The sequence below is a fragment of the Chiroxiphia lanceolata genome, chromosome 5 (assembly GCF_009829145.1).
Source record: "Chiroxiphia lanceolata isolate bChiLan1 chromosome 5, bChiLan1.pri, whole genome shotgun sequence".
Lineage (NCBI taxonomy): Eukaryota > Metazoa > Chordata > Aves > Passeriformes > Pipridae > Chiroxiphia > Chiroxiphia lanceolata.
Window position 1 is genome coordinate 40,001,366 of NC_045641.1, and position 22,485 is coordinate 40,023,850.

Genomic DNA, 22,485 nt, shown 5'->3' on the forward strand with positions numbered 1-22,485 from the left:
CAGAGACGATGACAGTGAAAACACAATAGAATTTGCAGAAGTAATTCATAGTGTAAATATAAAATCCTGCATGGAGCTATATGCATAGCTTCTTCACAAAACACTACTCTGTTTCCAGGCATACAAACCAAATACAATTTCCCAAAATTCTTTTAAATTACATTTGTCTAACATTTTATAGAGCATTATAACTTTTTCAATCTCATTTTAGAGTGCCAACCTGCTTGTTGACTTGTTGATACAGTGCTTTGCACGCCATGTACTAGAAACACAACTAGTGATTAAAACCAGTTTCTTCAGTGGAACCAGTTTAAAACAACCAACCATCCTGCCTACAGCTACTAGGTGCTGGTTCTCAGAAAAGAAAAGAGATTCTTGACAATGAGTTTACCAGCAAAATGGACTTGATAGCTCCTACTAACAAAACAGTAAATGGAGGCAGAGAAGTCATAGGCTACTCCATGGCTCCGAAGCCAAGTGACACAGAGTCGCCACATCCATACTCCAAAGCCCTTGATGATGGGTCTCTTCCATGTCCCATGTGGTTTACCTAAGAAATAATAATCTGTAGGTTCCCCTCAGTCAAAAGTATCTGAAATAACACAAAGGTTGAACCAAAGCAGTGTTTTCAGAGCGTGAAACCTAGGTTTGCGTTGAACGTCCCAGTGTGTTAATTGAGGGTATGCAGTTGTTTTTGAGCTAGCAAAGCCTAATAATGTCCTTGTAGCACTAACCAGGCAGCCAAAACTAGTGTTGTGATGTTCATACTACATGTGAGGACTGGTTCCTAGCACACTATTCCTCAGACAGTCCCCAGGGTACGATATAGAAGAGCACTAGGTAGCATGAACAAAAACCATGCCAAAAAACGTTGCTAATAATTAAACCACAGGCTCTATCAGCAGTGCAGCAGTTGAGCTCACACCCAGGTCTTGCACTTTTTAACAGTATAAACATAGTCAGACTGTCTCCACCAAACAACTCTGAATTACAGATTCCTCCTCCCTCCTGAGCCATCAGAATAATTACACCAGACTACAAGGATGTAGAGACAGACTCCCCCACCCCTGTCATCCTCATACCATTATGGACCTGGAGTATGCAGCTTCCAAATGCACAAGCACATCTGAGAGCAACTACTGCTACGACATTCTCTAACTTGGTATTAATAATATGAATGTATGATCCATGTTATAAAGTCACTACGTGTATTTGTGCAGAGCTGTATATATTACTGAGTAAGTTGCCTCCCCTCTCCACCTTGCACAACAACACTCAGCAGCAGGAATCCCCTTGGTCCAGGTTGAAGTGTCCTCCCTCTCTGTACACATCCAGCAGGTACTTATAACTTTTATACAGGCTTCAGACTTGTACCTGGCATTAAAGCAGTAGAATACCAGGAAAGTGCAGGACTCAGCAGTACTACCATACCTTACAGAAGCTTTTGGTATCAGTCAGGCTGGATCATCTATTTGTTCAAGTACGTACGTCAGGAAGACCTTCCTTTTTCAATACATTTGTACGTGCCCTAGGCACAAATACTCTTCCTCTCAAAGAAATCTCAACTATACTGTACCATTCTCCTTCCCGGATTGCTTTTTTCACACACAAATAAATTTAAGACTGAGAGGAGATACCCACTATAACCCAGCTGAGTTAAGTGATGCCAGTCCAAAACCAGAAAACACGTGGCAAATAAAATAAATTTCTTAACATGAGGCTCTTTTAGACTGCTCAAAACATTAGCTGGGAATTTGGGAAACTGCTTCCTATTCCTTACAGCTGTATAAAGGCTCCAAACCAGTGTAACAACAGCTAATGCACCAGCTTATGCAATTCTGGAGCACAGGTTCATGAACTCCACAGTGAAAGAAACAAACGAGGTAACAAGAAAACAAACTTGTGTTCATACAGGCTGAGTGGATAGCAGCAAGATATCTAGACAAGAAAAAATTATAATAAAAGTAAACAAAGCCCCCTAGAAATTAAATCTTAGTTGAAGGATCACAACCAAACTTGCTCTGCACAAGGATTTAGAAAGTACCTGAAGAGCAGGCTGTGCTGAAAACCCTGCAGTTCCTAGGCACAACTGTGAATTTAAAATAGGAACAAGATGCCTTTACATTGCCTTGCCTTCACAGAGAGAGGCTTGATTCAGTTTTAGTTTTCATCCAGGTCCTGTGATGAATAGTTGTGCACATGAATAGGCACACAAAACCAAATATTCAATTTTAAGAGACTTCATGAATACACAACTATATTTACTGGAAGTAAATGCATTCTTGAAACAAAATTTTAAGCTTAAACCATTTGTCCACTAAATTAAACTTTACTGAATACAAAAGTTAAAAATGTTAGTAATTTTACATTTCTTTCTAAGAAAAGCAAAGTTTGCTTGAAAATTTATGCTGACAATGATCAAGCACTGAACACAAATGATGTCCTCCACAAACAAATGGAACGATTTTTTTTTTTTGATCAGTTGTTATGAAGACAGATCTTGATACTCATGTATCAGTATTTTCCTCCAAGAGCAGAAGTCAGACAAAGCAAAGTAAGGACACTGAAGCTGCATCCTCAAGGCTACACATCACTGGCCAAGCAACTGTATGTGGCTTGTAGGCAATTTACAGACCCCTGCTTTCCCTTTGGTCTCACATTAGTAACTGCTAGCCCTCAGCTTCCTGATTTCTTAGGGGTAAAGGGACTGTGATTTCACTTGTAAGCACTTTCCAAAAGCAGCAGTGTTGGATAGTGCACACACAATATAGATGAATTGGATTTGCTGAGCATGTGCAGATCCTTTGGGAAAGTAAAACCCACTGAACATGCATGGATCAGCAGCACTACACCATGGGCATACATTTAATAAATTTGCTCACATAAGAGAAGAGGAGGATGATTTTGGCAGAGAAACCTATGCTGCTACATCGTCTCACTACATAGACCATTCTGATGAGAAATCCAGACTCCACTGTTTTAAAACTTAGGTTCGATTAAAAACATACATACATACATACCATTTAACTAAAAACTAGCAACCTCGATTTTTCAAAACACATCATTCCCTCCACTTAAAGCCTCCAGTTATACCAGACAAGACCACCATGCAACAGAACTCAAATTACCTTGCAGATTAATTAAAAAGTTACTACATGGAGTGGGCTTTTTTCACAATCTCCAACAATATATACAAAAAGCATTTAAGGAAAATTAAGACTGCAAAGTCGACCAATTCAGAACAGAATGTTGTTGACTTATGCAACTTGCATTAAAACTCATGATACTGCCCTTCCTGACATTACCTCGAAATGTATATTTCCACAAGATCTCTTGGAACACAAGGAACAGTACTCTGTGAGTAACAGTGTTTTGCATTTGCTTGTTCTTCACAAAGTGGCAATCAGTGCCTTAATTACTGCTATTAACATACTCAAACTGCTCTGAATACAGGCCCATATTACTAGAAATTATTGAGTGATTGTCTGATCATATATGATCATGAAAAGATGGAATTCCTGTGTTCCTGTTTCCCTTACACATATCACAGAAATGATCTGGGTCTCCCAAGCCACAGCAACCACGGCAGATGTTTATCTGAAGCCCTGGTTCATTTCATGAACCGTACAGGGCAGCAAATTCCCTGGAACTAGTGTCACTTCCTTTAAAACCATGGAACACACAAGACTGACTTAGGGTGCAAATATAGTTATTAAAAAATAGCGATCTTTTAATACTTAACACTGAATTTGAATACTTTTTAAGGCATTTTTATGGGAACATTTTTAGACATACAATAAGATTTCCTCATGAGTCCTTCTATTGCACTCACTATTATTACTTAAGTGCTTTGTGGATACTAATGACTGCTTTCATATCATCTCTGTGAAGTGCATCACACTCCAAATCTGCAAACAGAAAACCCAAGATGAATATTATCTGGTAGTTAACTCAAATTTTAGAGTCCCACAACCTGATTTGGCAGAACTACTTAGGACTTCACATACGCAAACACACCTCCTTCTAATTTAGATATTTCTATATTTTAATCACATTTTTATTCACTTTTTAAAACAATACCAATATTATAATCATGTTACTATGTACAATAATTCCTGGACTAACATCTAAAGAAATGTAGCGCAGAAAAGAAAGCACATGTTTAACACATTCGGGCATGCCTTGCATGCAGCACAACTGCATCTTCTCTACAGACAGAAATTAACATAAAGCAACATCATGGCAATATACTTATAAAAGATGAATTATTACTCTTGAATGCATGCACACAGTTCTTCTTTGCAAGAACTACCTGAAACCTAGATGCCACATACTTTTGAAACGCTGTGGTCAGGTATGAATGGATATGAATATTATTATCACATACTTTGGATAATGAGAGTAATTGTAAAATGATGTTGTATGATATAACACTGCTACGCAAAGTGAAAAGCCAAAAAAGGCAAACTAGACAGGCAAAATCTGCAATGCATGATATTCAAGTATAAAACTCTGGAGAAGCTTGTGTCAAGCAGTTTTTCAGCTGTGTTTCCTAACAGAGGTGCACGCAACAGTTCAGATCCCTGCATTTCTCGCAGTCTGCCACACAGCTAAGAAGTCACTAGGGAATTTTATTGCCTAACTTTATTTACTGCTTTCAGCATAGCTCATAAGCCTCTATTAAACACTGACAGCTTCGTAACACTGACATATATCACTGTTTCCAAAAATTTCAGTGTGTTAGGTCTCATTTAAGAAAAGGAATGGTATTGAAGCAATCAGAACTGCACTTCTATGGAAATATCTTTGGACTGCATTCCTTTCAGACAGTGCCTGCAATGTTCTGGTAAAACATTAAGCTTTTTTAGAACAAAAGGTTAAAAAAATGACAGATATGGTTTTCCTTCAGTTTCAAGAGATGACTTACGACTAAATGCACAAGGCATAACTAAAGGGTCATGTTAATAAACCAAGTTCAGATGACTTTACCAGCCACCTAACCTCTTCACTACTGAAGTTAGTATGATGAACCCAATCTACTGTGAAACAATTTCATAATTATGCCATTAGGTGAGTGCTGATTATGTAGACATTTCATCTTATCCTCACCTCTAATCAACAAGGATTTTTTCAAAGGTACTGGGTAATTTCTACACTAAACTGAATGATTATCCAAGCATCTATCATAAACTAATCTCTTGCAGAGAACAAAAACCTGCATTGCTGCTACAGAGAGGAGTGAAAGCAACCCAAGACATGGCAATGCTACTGCTCATGTAAGTCAGTGCTGCAAGTTGAAAACTTGGGAAGTTTTGTCTTTTATTGCCTTGGATTAACAGCTCCACAGCATTCAGTGCTAGGATCAAGCTAGTCCGTCTGCTAATGCACATAATTTGTGCTTACTACAAGAATATAATACAACTTACAGCCTAATGACAAGGTTCAGTACTACAAATGAAGCGACATTTTTTTGTCTAGCAAGTCCATCCAGTGTCGTTGACTGTGATTCAGTGTGGATGTTTAACTGCATAAATGTATCTCACAAAGTTGCATCTTGTATAAAATAATTTGTTAAGATTCAACATCTTTAATTTCTTGAACTTCTTGTTGATGCACATTCTAAGAGCAACAGAGGGGCACCAAGAAATGTGCATTACAATTGTATACACAAAACAAATTAATGGTCGGAACAAAATGATCGCAATTTCTAACTTGAGTCCAAAGGTCTTGAATGAGGCCCTGGGCTTTGCAACAACATAAAATACACAATTAGGTACAAACAGTTAGTGTGGCTTAAAGAAAAAAAGGGTGAGTCATGTCTCCTACTGGGGTCCCAGACTTCAGAATGCTTGAGAAGCAAAATTCCCCTACCAATTTCATGCCAGCGGTACAAACTCCAAAGCAGGTTTCTAGCAGATGACTGCAGAGAGATCTTTGGCAATCAGTACAGACACAAAAGGTATTGGTAACTGTGATAGTTATGACCTGTAATTTCTTAACATGAAATTAAGAAATACACTGGGAAAATTTTGCTATTTGTGTGGCAATAATAAAGATCAACATTCCCTTTTTACAGTAGGACACTCTAAATCAATCTAGTATTTTATAAATCATTACTGAATCCTGAATCTGAAGGATTCAGACTATTTACTTCAAAAAGGTTGAACTTCATTTTCTCTGAGCTTCCTCTTTCCATGCTCACAGGCAAAAAAACCATTATCTCTCACTCTATTGATTCCTATTTTCAAGATATGTTAGTAGCAAAAATCATTCTGACATGCTTCATTCAAGTTTGCCAGGGAGAGGAAAGTCCATCTAAGTTTATTCACCTATATCTGTTCTAGCAATGACAAATATTTTTAAGATCTCAAACATGTTGTTACTTGATGCTTTTGACAATACATATTTACTCAACTCCTATATCTTAAAAGTCAATTGTTCACAGTTGACGAATTTTTTTGCAGCATGCTCATACAGTGCCCAGCATAGCTAGCATTCACAGACACTACAACATTTGTAATACAATGCAAGCAGAAAGGAATCAAAGATAACATAAACCAAAGGATTTCAAAGCCCTTCCAAGGTATTGAGAATGATGCTTTTGTGTTATTATAGCATAACTGCCAGAAAAAAGGCCAGTTGTGATTTGAAGGTTTAAATGGATGGAGGATGTATACATATGTCTCCCACTGCAAGGCTTTATGTTAACTTTTAGTTATTCCTCTCAGCCTTTCCAATTTACCCTCCAAATTTCCAGGAACATCATAAGGTGACATACAGACATCACAACATGCTACCTTGTTCAGATATCAATTCTGTAACAACACAAAAGTTACGTCAACCCTACTGCCACAAGACTACACGAAGAAGGGCACATATTTGGGAAATATTTTAGGAGATCAGATACACAAACAACTGAATTCAAAGAGGTACCTGATGATGGTATCAGCACAACTGGACGCTTTAATACAAAGCAAAAGCCTTGAATAAGGTGGGGCTTGGTGGGGGTTTTTTGAGCAGTAGCCAATAATAGCATTTTTTTCATGTTCTGGAACTGAGCAAGTCTCCTAAAAGACTTAAAAATAAATCATCATTAACCTAATTGTTTTTTCCAGCCAAATTTTGTGGGTTTTTTGATGCAAGTTATCTGTACAGTACGTATATACCAACACCTTCTTCAAATAAGAGATGTTCACTACCCTGAATGTATCATTTCTCTCCAACTGCAAGAAAGACATTGCTATCAAATAGTTTTGCACTACTTTCAGTTTTGCCATCTCTGCTAAGTAAGAGCTACATTTCTATAATGACTAGACTCTAAAGATTTCCATTTAAAATAGTAACTCTAGTTAACTTTGAAGTAGTAGCTTTGACTACCATTGTCCTTAGCACGACAAACTTTTAGCTCATTTGTAAGGGTTCTAAGCTTCCTCACATATGACTTATCACTCTCAGTCTGCAATCCCTGTGGAGTAGTCCACAGCACTGTAACTCACAAGATGAAAACAACTGAATTGCAGCATTAAAAACAGGAGGAAAATCAAGCAAGAAAGTCAGAGCCAGGTACAGTACTTACATCTGGGAGTGGATTTAATGTTGATTCACCTCATGAGGTGTGGCTTTCCACACTATCTTTTGCTAAACTTAACAGTCCTGATTGGAATTGTTTTTCAATGCTTATAACATTGCCAGACCTACGTCTTTCATATTTCCAATATAAAACAATTCTGAAGACAATTTCAGTCAAACAAGTCTGCTTCACGGAAAACACTCTGAAGTCTGCTATATTTTTGGATCTATTCTTAAACAAATCTGGTATCTTTGTGCTTTGGATCAAGAACTTCAACTTCAGCCAGAGTTTTCAAAAAATGTGTGTTTTGCCCACAAAAAGGAGAACAGCAACTTATGACAATGTTAAAACAGAACTGAAAAATCAGATTAGGGATTGGAAATAAAATGTTATTCAGCAACATATTTGCCCATCAAACATGAAATCAATACTGTCTTGTTTACTACAGTCACAGGAATTATAGATTTACAAATTTCATGAAATGATAATAAGAATGAATAAATCAGTGAAATGTCTGTAACTACATAAATGTATTTATTCTGCTTAGTACACAGACGTAAAATGCATACTGATCAATGGCAACTCAAATTCTTACATCCATAACATAAACTCTACTTTTAAAAACAGTATTATTCTTAACTAGCACACTAGAATCAAAAGGCAGCTAAGCCATCAAAGCTGAAATAACACTGCTGTCAAATTCTGTTCAAACTGGGCAATTCTAAGTCTTATAATAAAAAGCAAGTTGACAGAGACAGTAATAAACTGATTAAGTCTTAGCAGCTACAACTTTCTAAGGTTCCATCTGTTCTGTACATGTGCCACCCTGGCTCTTTGCCAGATTTGAGGCCTGGGAGTCCCTTATGTATTGTCTGTGACAGCACACTCCTGCTGTGCTCTGTCAACAAAGTAGTGCCTGTTGGAATACAGAGGTGACAAACTTGGAAACATTTGGATACAATTAATACAAACAGTTTGGTAAATAAAAACTGAGATTGCTGGTCAAGAAGAATAGAAAATATGGATGAAAAGAAAGGGGTATGGGACTATAGCCAAAGCATTAGGTAATAATACCACTAGGGGAAACTAAAAGTGACAACTTCTGGAATATTTGCTGAAGAAGTGAAAACAGGGTGAACACTGTAAGAAAGAGTCTAACAAACAACTTGGAAAAAGCATAAAAACATTTCAGAATGATGAATCCCGACAAATCTACAAAGACAAACAGATCCAGTTCTGCGAGGTATACTCAAAGGAGACAGTTTCTCTGCAGAAATATTTTTGTTGGTCTTCACTGAAAAAGCATGGTAAGAGTCTCACATCAGAGCACTCCCTCATGGAGGACTCACTCAAAGGGTCTACTTCCAACAGAAGCATGTGTAGAACATGAAAACCAATTAATAAAACAAATTTTTAAAAAGTTACTTGCCAGAATGAGGCATTAATTTACTCCTTTAGCTTTGAAGAAACTGATGTTACTGAAAAATGTAACAGCTAAACTACTAGAGATCATATATAACCTCATTTAAAACTGTCCTAGTACCAATGGGTAACATAATCACCATCTTTAAGAAGATTCTAAAACAGATCAGACAACTACAGATGAGTAAACTTGATACTTATACTGGATAAAGTAGTGCTAGGAAGCCTAGAACAAGTATGGAATGAGTGAATAAATACAATATCATGTGGAAGAGTCACCAGAGCATTTGTAGAATAGTTATACTTCACAAAGCTAATACAGCTTTTGTAAGTTATAAAAAAGTGTCAAGGAGAGAAATTCAACTGACAGCCTAGTGCATTTCAGAGACATTCCCCAAAGCTTCTTAAAGAACTTAAACTACAGTTAGAATAAGAGCTAATGTCCTTTTGTGAATAAATCACTGGAGAAAAGACAGAAAATAATGGTGGACTCTGATGGTTAGCTTTTACAGTGGATAGAGCACCCAGAAGAGTGTCATAGGAACCCCTGCTGGGACCTGTGCTTTTCAATATATTTGGAGAGGAGTTGTCCAGAGATGCTATTCTGAACAGAAAAGATATGGGTCAGCTGTGAAAACATGCAGGATTTCTTTATTGGGAGTGGCAGTGAGGTGAAACAGGAGATTAAATTTAGTGTACATAAGCATAGTGTACACAAGTGAGACAAAAGGCAAATATGTTTCTAAATTTCCATATGCATCAGCCTCTAAGCTTGTTATTATCACTCACAGATAACTCCAAAATGTTAAGTTAGATTAGGCATACACAACATAAGCAGTAAATGTAGTACCCAGGAGACAAACAGGCAGATATCAGAAATTATCAGAAAAGAAACAGAGAACAAAACCAAACCCAACACTAAATCACTCTACAACTGTATGCTGTACTGAACACTTCATCGGTTCTGTTTCCAGGTACCAAACAAAATATAGTCAAACCGGAAAAGTATAGAACATTACTGAGTATCTCCTGTACAATGAACAACTAAATAAACCAGAATTCTTCAGCCTAAGGAACCAGCAGCTGAGAGGAGCCACACTCTCTCTGCAGCACTCAGTCATATAACGAGGGAACAGCTGTTCCCCGTATCTTTCACTGGGACAACTTGCTGAAATCACAAGGAAAAAGATTGCAAATGACAGATTCAACTTAAACAAAAGGAGACTGATCTCCACATTGCAGGCAATTAAGCTGTAGACTTCTTTTCTTAGGCTATTCTTAATGTTAAAAGCACTCATGAGCATATGAAAGACTGAGCAAAATTTTAGAAAGAAGGTTCATCCAGATCCAGCAAATCCAGCAATGCCCCCTCTGGTTATGGGTGGTGTGAAACCATGTGCTTGGTTTGTCTGTGTATTTTATTCCCTGTGCACGTGCTATTGACTCTGTTGGAGTCAAGGGGCAAAGCTGGATGGCCTCAGTTTGTACAGCTGGGTTTGGACATGCTGTTAAGGTATCAGAAGAGGAGAAAAAAAAGACTCACTTAAGAGACTTAGGGCACTACGTGGAATAGACAGAATATTTGCCACAGGTAATATAGTATGGAAGGGTGTACTGGCCATAGTTGGCAATGTTTTGATGTCAGGGGAGGGGGGCTGCAGGAATGAGTCTGATCAGGGGACCGGAGAGCAAAAAAAGGGGAGGAAAGGTTTTGCAGAGGCAAGGTGTTTTCCCTAGGAGGTTCTGTGTTGCTTAAATCCCAGAATCTATAATTAAAAGTTTGTTAATTGGCAAAATAAATTAGGAAAGTCTGTCCTGATTTAAAAGTCTACCTCCAACTAATTGAATATTCTAAACCTGTCAGTATTTTTCACTTGAATCTCCCTGTTTTTCTTCCTCTCATCACATAGTAAGTTCTACAGTGAACATCAACACCATTACCTTCAGTGCCCCTACAGAAGAATAGGATTCTCTTGTCAGAACTGGGTCTCAGCAGTGCTGAGTTTGAGGAATGGAACCCAATGCTCCATTTTTAGCAATGTGTCAACTCCTGAACTTTCTTCATGTTGGGTATAATCTACTATTAAGAAGTACAAAAAAGAAGGCGGTATGAGTTTTAAAACTGAGAAAAATATCAAAATGAACAAGTGTTAAGATCTCACCTGGAGTAAGTATGAGCTAGAGGTATCTGCAATGGAACTCTCATTTTGTATCGTATTCTGTTGGGTAATAGCATCCTCCTTCTTTCGTTCCTTCTGCCCTGCTTCGTCATCTTCGTACTCATCAAGGCTCTAAAATGAAAAACATTCACTTATCAAAACGTCTTCCTATGTTACTTCGCATACTTCCCATATTTCACAAAAATTCGTGCATCAGTGAATATTTTCAAAGATTAATTTCATATTTCAGAGAAGTTTAATTGTTTAAACGCTCTTCTTTCCAACTGCTTTTTCTTCATCACAAAAGTAAGAAATAATCAAAACAAGATCCAACTTGACAAGAGCTTCAGACAATGCTGTGTGAGTTCAGTGCTAATCCTTCTGTGAGAAGGAGCTTGGACTACACCTGAGGTTCCTTCCATTTAAATGATTCTACAATCCTGTCTGTCACATGCAATAGTATTACCTTTACAAGTAAGAGGTTTTGAGGCAGTACACACAAGGAAAAAAACAAGAATTAATCATATTCTTCTCTCAATCACTAATCTTTTTTGACACAGCGGCATCTGCTGAAATGGAAGCGTCAATCTCAATCACCAATTGTAATTTTGCCCTCCTTGTTTTTAGTTTTGTCTTTGAAAATTTACCATTGAAAATCATTTTTATATTATTTGATTAGTCATTAATTACTAACAATTAACACAAATATAACATTTTGACTCCTGAACACAAATGTTTCATATTTGATTTGCTGAAATACCTGGTTTGAAATGATTAAGCTTCTAAAGCACTGACTGCTGACAGGCAAGAGACAGGAAAAGTAAGTAGGTAAATAAATTGAAAAAAGAAGTAATCGGTATAACTGCCTCTGTCTAGCTCAAAGTGATATTAAGGTCACGGTAGAAATGTAAGGACTCAGCTAGGTTTGGACTAAATCAACTATGTCTAGATCAGTCTATTAATTTAACATACGCAAATTTACGGAACAAAAAAACTCCACTATCTTATGTTTAAAAGACCAACTTGAAGCAGATGAAGCTAATTAAAAAGAAAAAAGTCTGACCATGACATCAGAAGCTGTTTGCTGACACTCTACATTAAAATAAGAGATGTGTGAAGTATTGTTACAGAAACACAAGGAACTAACCAGCCTAGGACATCAGAAAAAGCTTCTAGATTAATGTAAAACACCTTAAGAAAAAGAGAACAGGACTACCAGAGAACAAAGATGAATTATGAATTTTAAATTATTTCAGTTGACATTTCTAATGCACAAAAAACAAAGTCACTATTCTGAGTACTACATACTGACAGTCTCTGGCATCAACTCACCCAAAGGGCACAAAACTAGTCAAAAGCATATAATGAGAATGCTGGAATACAGTAACTTTAAAAGTAAAACCAGTTTTATTTACTAGCTGAAAATAGTGCTAGTATATCAAAAACTAATTTCAGCTCCTCCAAAGCAAACACTATGGTGATACAAGTGCTGGAAAACTGACCAACGAGAAAGCGAACATAATAAAGTGAACAAGAGTGAACATGAATAAAAGCCATTTAAACTCTCTACAGAGTGCTCATGACAGCAATATTAATGCAATTTCACCAGTCTACTTCTAAACTAACCTGTCAATGCAATTGATGCAGACCTGTCTACTTCTATCACTAAGAAAAGACACACTTAAAAGATTATTATGGCTGAATCATTATACCTTAAAAAAAACTTTTAATAAGTATTTTCTAATAAAATAATTATAAATATTTAATTTAGTTCTCCTGGATCCATTTTTAACAGAGCGTTTAAAAAACACTGTCATGGTACATTCTAGGAAATGATCTTTAAATCAACATCCTCTACCTTTTATAAACTGTAAAGCTTAAAAATTTTGGTAACATAAACTTAAGTCTGTATCCGAATTTTTCCCATTATCGTACTAATCCAGTATAAAGTGACACAATAAGAAATAATAAGCCCCTACCGCAACAAGAAATGGAGTGATCTTCAGCTCTTACAAAGTCAAAAAGAAGTTTTTTCTTGTTCAGAAAGAACTATAAGGCTCATATCATTTATATGATACTGGAAGGTGTTATATAAATTATGACTAATGTCATGCAGATGAAGAATGACACTGCGTTAGAAAACAGGAAATGCAGAAAGAATGGTGCCTTGCAGAATATACCACCTAAGGAGTCTTTCTGCTGTGTCTTTTGCAACTGGACGTGTCTATCTCATATTGGCCTTTTTAGCCACCAACGCACTTGTAACAAATGTGGGTAGAGCCCTTCCCAAATCTTTGTTCGCGACGCCCAGCCATGATGATGAGAAAACAGGAAAACTTTTATATTCTTCTTCCAGTCTCCAAGTTGTTCATATCAGAGAACAGAGACCCCAGATAAACTCTAAGGAAAGAGATCCTTTGAAATGAGTTTGGAAGAGCAGCCTCTAAAAAGCATAGGATAAATCCGACTCAAGACAGAAAACGCTAGTAATCTTCACACACCTCAAAAAATCTTTGCATTGCATTTTCCAGGAACAACATCCTTTAAGGAGAAGAATGAAGCTCAAATATCAATACTCTAGGTAAAAAAATAAAGTCTTAGTAGTGACTAAGTGCTCCTTTCTTCACAAATTCTCTCCTTCTTCAGATAAGCTCTCTAGAGACCAGCAGCATTCCACAGAAATATTTTTCTCTGAATACAATTGCATCTGTGATGAAGAATGTTCTGTTTTAAAATAAGATCACCTGTCACTAAATGTTCTCTTAGCAATTTTGGACAGGAACAAAATGTCATCATCTGATATAAAAGTTCTAGCCACAAAATCTTAAACTAAACACTTTCAGCTAGGATTTGCCAGCAATGTCCATTGCCATCCTTTTCCTTCTTCTCAGGAAGGTCCAAGACCCCGAAGTCTGCTGATCAGTACCAGTATTCAATCCCCTTAAATAATTCATACTTCCAAAGTTAAAGGTCTTCTTCCTAAGCATAGAACAGTTACAGTTTACATAAATCTAATTCGGAGCCTATAAACCCTCTGTTTTAAACGTTACTGGGGCTTGCTCCCGACTCCAGTTCCCTTCACCGGAGCAGGCGCCCCCACCAGCCAAGGCCAGCACAAGTTTCAGTGGCAAGAAACACAGAAGCAGCAGGTTTTTATTACTTGCAACAGATGAAGTGGAAGAGTCAAGGTACAGGTTGATCCTCATCATTTGCAGCCAATGTGGCACATTTTGCTTGGGGTTGCCAAAGCCTTCCTGACCTAAAGCAGATTACAAGTCAAAGACCTTCTGTGATTTCCCTAACACAAAGGTTACATTCCCCTCCCAAACGTGCAGATATGCATATACCCACACATCAATTTAAACCATGTCTATGAAATGCAGCCAGAGCACAAGTGAACATGATAACAACCACATAATGTAAACATTTTACTGCTTTTTACTAAAGTTATTAAGTTTTGTTTCAATAACCATTAACCTTAACAAGGAAATCCGTTTGACTCATGATCAAATAAGCTTTCCTATTGAAAATACCCTGTTTATCTTCATCTTCAGTTATTGATCACCAGTATTATTGCCACTTACATTCTAAGCTAACTTTTAGAGTAATAAAAATCAATAAACCCAAGTTTCAGTTGACACATTATTATTGAAAAAATTAAAAATGTCCAAAGTTTTGTTACACACTTTAAAAACTGCTGTGGTTTTTTTTTTCAAACTGCCCTGCAGCTGAAACTGCCTCAGCCCATAGGAAATTTCAATCAGATGGATTAATGTGTTGCTTACATTGCAGGCTCTCTCATATACTACACTTCCCTTTAGAAACTAGTTTCACGTAATTGAAAAAGACATAAATGCAGCTATTACTTTCTCTGTCAGCACAGCAGAGAAATGGACTTATAACCACCAAGGTGTAATTCTGAGTTATTACATAATTCTCTCTGTCCGTTCCCTTTCCTTGCCTTTTTATTTTCCTGCTAGGCACATACCATTTCAGATTCTTATTTTCCATTAAAATCATCTGAGTTTTGTACAGCAGATATTCAATATGACATTCCCACATCTGATCTCAATATAAGGAATCCACAAAAATTCTTTAGGTTTTCTAGCGTTTCAGTGTATGTTTGAAGCTGTAGTATAAACATTTTTCTGTAAACCTCTAGTATGGAAAATACAGAATAAAATGATTTCAAAAGAATCAGACTGATGAAAGAAACAGCCACAAAGATAGCCCCACATTCCAGCACACCACCAGCCTGCAGTTAAAGGAGACACTGTATGAAGAACACTTCTAATGATTCACTGGTTTGCTTTCTATAAACATTTGTGCATTGCTAAGAACAAGCAAAAACTGGGGAGGGACTGTCTTCTCCTGAAAATACGGGGTATTCCTACGAGCAGATGGTCAGTTCCCGAGCACACACAAGCTGCTCTCACCACAAGAAATGGTGCTGAGTCAAAATGTCACTGTTCCCATCCCCCCTTCCTGCACAACCTGCTTCTGCCTTGCAGTTCTGCTGGCCGAGCACATAACTAAGAGCTTCCCAGTTCGTTTCATGAAAAGTCAATCAGGTTTGTTTCAGCAGTTTTAATCAGCTCAATTGATTATGCCCGGACCAGAGATGAGCCCATTCAAACTCTTTATTTTGCAGAACTCCAGGAATGGTTGTGCTAAGTCAGCTTTTTGAAAATGATGAGCACTTGAGATAAGAACATATTTAACCAGTACAGCAAGAGGTGCAAGCAGATACACACTCTCAGCAAAAGCCTGTGCTCAACTTCACATTGGGCAATAAACGGAAACTGTACATCACAAACACCGTCAGTTATCTTGACTTTTTTTTTTTTAACTTAACCGTGTTAATAATCTAGGAGACAAAACAAAATCAAGGCTTCTTCTCACTTCCACAAAATTACTCTGAAAAATTAGGGAAAAAAAAAATCAATTTTACAAGACACTTCCCACGTTTAGAAGAAGTTCAAAGTGCAGTATCACAACTTCATCTCAAGATGCTGTAAAACTGCAAACGTTTCTATTAAATGTACACACTTCCTAAAAGCTTCCACAGTAGAAATACAAGACAAGAATTGCTTTTAACTCTGAAAAAAATGTACCTAGGCAATTAACTATGGCAATATAGATTTTGGGATTCAACAATATTTTTCCCTTGGCTGATCATTCAGAAAAGCCTAGAAAATTAACAGCAAATAAAAGACAACTATTTTACACATTTCTCTATCATCACTCTTCTTACTGCAACACTGAAAACCAAATGCTTCCTCACTTTATCATGCACAGCTCTCTTATCGCCTAAATATGATCTTCCTACCTCTTTGCACCATATCAAACCCTTCTGTCATCACTTCCAAAAATACCCAGCAAAACCAAGCAAAAATCCCAAACTTCAGTGATTTGAGATTATATAACCTTTCCCCCTTGGGAACATTGATTTTAATCATACTTTAACACACTTCTATTACAATGTCCAGACAGCACCCTAGATACTTAATTAAAACAGATTTAGAGTAATAAAACCTTTTATTAGAAGAACAGTATAATTGGAAAATTTGCATCTTTTTCACTACATAAGCCTTTCATCACATTTAACCTGCCTTGGTGCTTTCCTTTACAAGATGAAAAGCATCCTAATAAAGGTGAAAAGAGCTAATGCTATTCCTAGGAACTATCTAAAACCTACAAACAGTTTTATGGATTATCCAGTAAAGTATTTTATTTAAGAACACTTGACTTCAATTCTCACATTAAGAGTGCCCAAAAAAGGATACTGAACTCCAATATCTTATCTGCATGATCTTTGTGCACTTCTAAAACTCTATGTATCTAAATGGAGCAGTCCAATATCAACAATTAGTATGATCACAAGCATGGATTTATAACACAGAAGAAGAGGAAAGGCAGGAATCTTTGGTATCCAAGATTAAAACAGACCAGAACACAGTAATGGGTCAGTGACCAGCAGGTGGGTCAGCACACAGTTGACTGCAGCCATAGGATGAGCCCATCCTTGACCAATACTCCCACAAAGCAACCCACAAAGACGAGCATCACTTAGAGATCAGTGAAGTGCACATCTCCTGCTCTACGAAATTCACAGCATTCCTGATTATAAGTCATATGTATATTTTGTTTGAACTCTACCCTTTTCTCAGCCATAATGGGAATTTATAAGTACTTACTTTGTACATTCAATTATATTCCAGAGCAAATGCAATTTACCGTCTTAAAATCCTCTTAGAAATGCTTCTGGAAAAAAACCCAACATATTTGTCTGTATTAGAGCAAAATAACAAAGTATTTCAAATTCTTTTAAAGCTTTAAGTAAAACATCAACTAGATCAACACCAGAATGTCAATTATCCCTCATTATAATAACAAAAAGCAGCAGTGTTTGCAGTTTGTTTTTCAGCAAAATAAACTGTTTGGTCACCACTGTCTTCAAACATACCATAAGAATGAGTTCAAAAGTCAAATGTTTAACTTACGCTAATCACCAAAAAATCCTTTATCACAAGGCTTGTCAAGAATGATTGGTGGAAATGCTTAATTTAACTACTTAGTACACGATATTAAAGTCACAGAATAAAATTCCAGGGATACATGAAGCTTGCAAAACACAAGCTATCTAGCATTATTAATAACCTTTTCAGAAAGAGAAAGACAGATTAAAATATATGGATTGGCAAACTATCAGAATTAAGCACCAAACTATTCAATACCAAACTCAAGGTTAGCACAACTGACTGATGATCCTTTACAAAGACATCACACTGCTGATACCTGTTCCATGGGGAAATTATTACATGAATATAACAATGATTCATCCAAAGGAAGTCCCAATTCCTTGCTCTTAAAAAGAAAATATAAATCAACATCAAATAAAGGGGCCAAGATAAAAGCAGCCAAATCCTCTTTATGCTGAGTATGATAGACAGGCAGTTCGAGGCCACCTGACTTCCAGAATTATAGGGCCCTGATACAGCACATCTCTATGTATTAGAAATTAGACATCCCATCACCATCCTCATTCAAATTTTGCATACTGCTCTTACTTCTATTTTGCTAGTAACAACATGTCTTTTCCCTCCTCTGCTAATGGTTTACTTCTGGTATAGAGTTAATAAAGGCTATATTCTGTACACAGAAATCACTAATAGCGTTTAACACCTGAATCTAAAAGTAACAGAAATGTTCTCAAACATCAGAGATACATTAAAAAGTGGAGTCAGTCTCTACAGCTTCCTAATCAACATTCTGAAATGATGCATCCTATCTGAAACAAATATCGCAAAACAGCGGTCAAGCAGAAGAAAGCTGGTAAAACAAAGTTTGCCTGTTTCAGCCAGGAGGAAAAAGAGAGAATTGTTGAAGATATTTGCACTGTTCACAGAAGAAATATTTCTCAGTTTGCATCATGCCACAGACATTAGGAAACAACAACCACAGACTGCAAGAGAAGAGAATTCGTGTATAGAAAACAAGCGATGGTTTGTTTAGCGTAAAACAAGCGATAGTTTATACACTTGATGCCCACCTACACTGTTTTTCTATTAAACTTGCTCCTGTGTTAGGTAAGATTCTGGGACATACTGGTATTAGAGAGCACGTAAACAATGGCTGAACAAAAGCCACTCAAACAACAGTTAGATAATGGAGTTAAAATGTCTCTAGCCACCATTATTTTGACTTTCATTGCCATGTATTTCTGCCAAAATTAACAAATACAAACAATATTCCAAAAGAGAAAAAGATGTATTGTCATGTAGCAACAGACATACAGACTAAGCACCCTTCTCTTTAAAGCCAGAAAAACAGGGAGAGAAACAAATCTTGAAGATTAGCACAGTATTTTCAAAACAGAATTATCTCTTTTAATGTGACCGTGTAATATATGTTTTCTTCCGTAGTACATCTATGGTGCTTCTAAAAGGAAATAAAAATGAGATCAGTACTTGAAGAATGTTCTAAAAGGAGATCAAACAGGTTAATTAGTGGAACTGTATTTCAACTGTCCTATCCTCTGAAGCATGCAGTTTGTAGCCATTTATACTGTCTGAATATCAAGTTGAATTTAATTTCTTTTAAAATGCAGTGCCTTCATAGGTTTCTGCTCTCTTGCTTAATAGGCTAATTGTCATTTTTCTTCTACTCACTGAATCTCATTCACTGTTTACACACAGTGGGTGTGGGATTGGTCAAACTAAACAAAGCCAAAGAGGTTGATGACAACCAAGCACAGAGAAGCCAAGACAATATACTCAGAACCAATTCCAAGGGAAAAAGAAATCTTTGGCACAATACTTTCTTGAGAGTTGTACAACACTTCTCATTTCGGAGTGGGATCTTCTGAATCCATAGAAAAGCTGATAAAAATATCAACCAAATTTTTTGCTCCACAGATGCTTCATTAGATTTTTAACATTAGTAAGTGTTCTAACCAGACAAATATAGACTACGTTCCGCTGAGGGTCAGAAAGGGAGAAGCAGTACTGAAAAAGTGTCAGTGTAGAGTTGTGACAGCCGATAAAGATACAAGGAGTCAGTTATGTGCAGGAAAAATGTCTTCTTCTTCCCTCTTTATTTTCTCATCTGCTTTTTTATACCCCTTGCTAGCAGCAAGCAGTATCCTTATTTTAGGTAAGCAAGCAACAGCGTTTTCACTGGCTAGGATCTATGGGCGATACATTTGGCAAAGCTCAAGGCCTTATTGCAGTTCCCACATCCTAGACCTACCAACTTTACAGTCTGCCTTTGTTTTCTCCATTAGGGCTGCGTACTGACTTCCTTATCATCAAGGATACACTCGAAAGTTTTCCCAGTCGATATCTCCATCCTGGGAGCTAACAGACCCACTATTAACCCCATCAATTAGGTCTTGCTTACCTAAAATAAGGATACTGCTTGCTGCTAGCAAAGGGTATAAAAAAGCAGATGAGAAAATAAAGAGGGAAGAAGAAGACATTTTTTATGCACATAACTGACTCCTTGTATCTTTATCGGTCGTCACGACTCTACACTGACAAAAAAGCACTTTAAACAGGATAGACTCATATTTGGATTAAAAAAAAAGTTGAATTTGACTTCCAAGGCAAAAAATAAGCACTTTTGAAGTGCTCAGCACTGATTTCAGGAATAGACAGCATTGATCAAAGCTGTGTAGGCAGGCAAAGCACAGACGTGGTACTAAAGCCTGATAGGACAGCAATAACCAGGTAAGATCAAAAAAGTTTAAAGTTGTTGTAGCACTCAATATTGTAACTATTTCTTGGGAAAACATTTTGTAACTACAAATTAATCCTAGTAACAATTCTGAGAAGCTGCTTCCCAACCTAGACTTCTGAAATCATTCTTTAGTGCTGTATTTGGAGGGAAGTCCTCTTCCTCAGGGGCTTTGCCAACAATTTTATTTTGATAAATATATCAATGTCCAAGGCTACTGATGGAAATCCAGTCTAGGTTCCCATAGTGCAATCTCACATATTAACAGCATCAAAGTCTTCTGTCACCATCACTTGTACCCCTGTCTCTTCTGTATCCATATCTTTCTAAAGTCACTAGTGATGGGGGGGATGAGTGTTGTGTTCCAGACAGTAATAAATACTTAATAATATATTAGTATCTTTAAAATATGAAAGTTGCACAAGCATGAGGGGGTTAATTCAAATTTCCTAAAAGTGAAATACGCAGATTAGCTGCCACAGTAATTCAAGGGCTAGACAAAAAGGCAGCTACCCTTATACCTGAGCAGTCAGCACTGTATACAGCCTTGAGCCAGCTCAGCAGGTGTTTGACTCTTCCCATTCAAAAGCTGGGTGAGGAACTGAGGGAACTATAGTATTGACTGAGGAGTGAGAAGGAGAAAGCGTGGGAGACAGAGCTGTGGGAAAGCTCACAGAAAGAACATGTAGCTGATGCCTGGTGAGAGAGAGCTACTCAAGTAAACAGAGATTACAGCAGCAAAAATAAGCAAGGAAGCAAAGGGGACATCTGTTTCAATCGGTCTGAGAAGCAAAACCGCACATTGTACCTTTTTGCGGTCTTTCTGTCACTGTCGGAGTGAGCTGCCTAACTTCCCCCACAGCACGCATCCAAAAACTTTGACATTTTGATTACCAGGTCTAAGACAGAGCTGGACATACTCCACTTCCAGTAGGTAAGAAAAACTAGGACTTCAGGACGGGAACATGCAGACAGACAAGACTTTGCTGTAAGGAGTATTTCATGAGCACACATGAGTCCACAAAACAGTACCAGCAAGTTCAAGTAACTTACTACAAAACTAGCATTTGAATATGGTGACCTCAAAACACAGAACATGCACAGACACAAAACCAAATCAATCCAGGTGTGAGGAAATGTAGTATTGTATCGTAATGGGAGGAATTAAGTCACGTCACACAGTTTGTTCAAAACAACTGCACTCACTGGAACCTTACATGACTGTAACTTTGCGTAAGAGAGCAATGATATTTCTACAGAAATTCAAACCAGAATAAAGCACGAATAAATAAAGCAGGGAAAATGCTGCATAAATAAAAGCTTATATTCACAAGCGCAGGAAGTGTTTGTCATCATCATCATGGCTGGGCTTCGTGAACGAAGATTTAGGAAGGCTCTATCCACATTTGTTACAAGTGCGCTGGTGGCTAAAAAGGCCAATAAGAGATAGACACGTCCGGTTGTAAAAGGCACAGCAGAAAGACTCCTTAGGTGGTATATTCTGCAAGACACGGTTCTTTCTGTGTTGCCTTTTCTCCTCGAGAGTGATCCTGCGTGCGTTCTCAAAGGAAGCAGCAGCGTTATAGATGGTGTGTCTCCAGACCTCCCGACTGGAGGCCAGAATAGACCAGTTATGTTGATCAATGTGGCCAAGGCTGAGATGTTGTTTCAGGTGTTGTTTCACCATAAAGCAAGATCTTAGGGAGGCGGTGGTCCTTCATCCTTGAGACATCTGTTCTAGAACAAGCAGCAGTCACAAGTATTGAGGCCATGTTGCTGAGAACACAGCTGCGCTGGGCAAGGCAGGAAGTGTTTGTACAAAAAAGGTAATTTTCTATTACTGTTACTTTAATTGTTGAGTGACTGATTAAGTTTTGGGTTTTTTTTTTTAGCTACAGAGTTACTTGCATACAATACAGTGCAAGTCTTGGCCAGGTCTTCCGCAATCAATTCTTTGTATTTCACCACATCTACCTTTTTAGACCAGGCAGCTCAAGCAAATTATTAAGATTTCAGCTTATAAGGCATTTATTATCTTAATTCAGAACAGCAACTGTAACATGTGCTTCTCAATGGTAAAACAGGAATATTGGGTAA

The 22,485-nt window shown here is 37.3% G+C and overlaps 1 protein-coding gene across 1 annotated transcript in view; it reads right to left on the reverse strand.

The window, feature by feature from the left end:
• PAWR (pro-apoptotic WT1 regulator) overlaps window positions 1-22,485 on the reverse strand; it is a 78,297-nt gene that overhangs the window by 25,531 nt on the left and 30,281 nt on the right. The window contains exon 2 of the mRNA XM_032689173.1: window positions 11,155-11,283. Coding sequence (XP_032545064.1) covers window positions 11,155-11,283 — 129 coding nt within the window. The remainder of the gene's footprint in view (window positions 1-11,154; window positions 11,284-22,485) is intronic.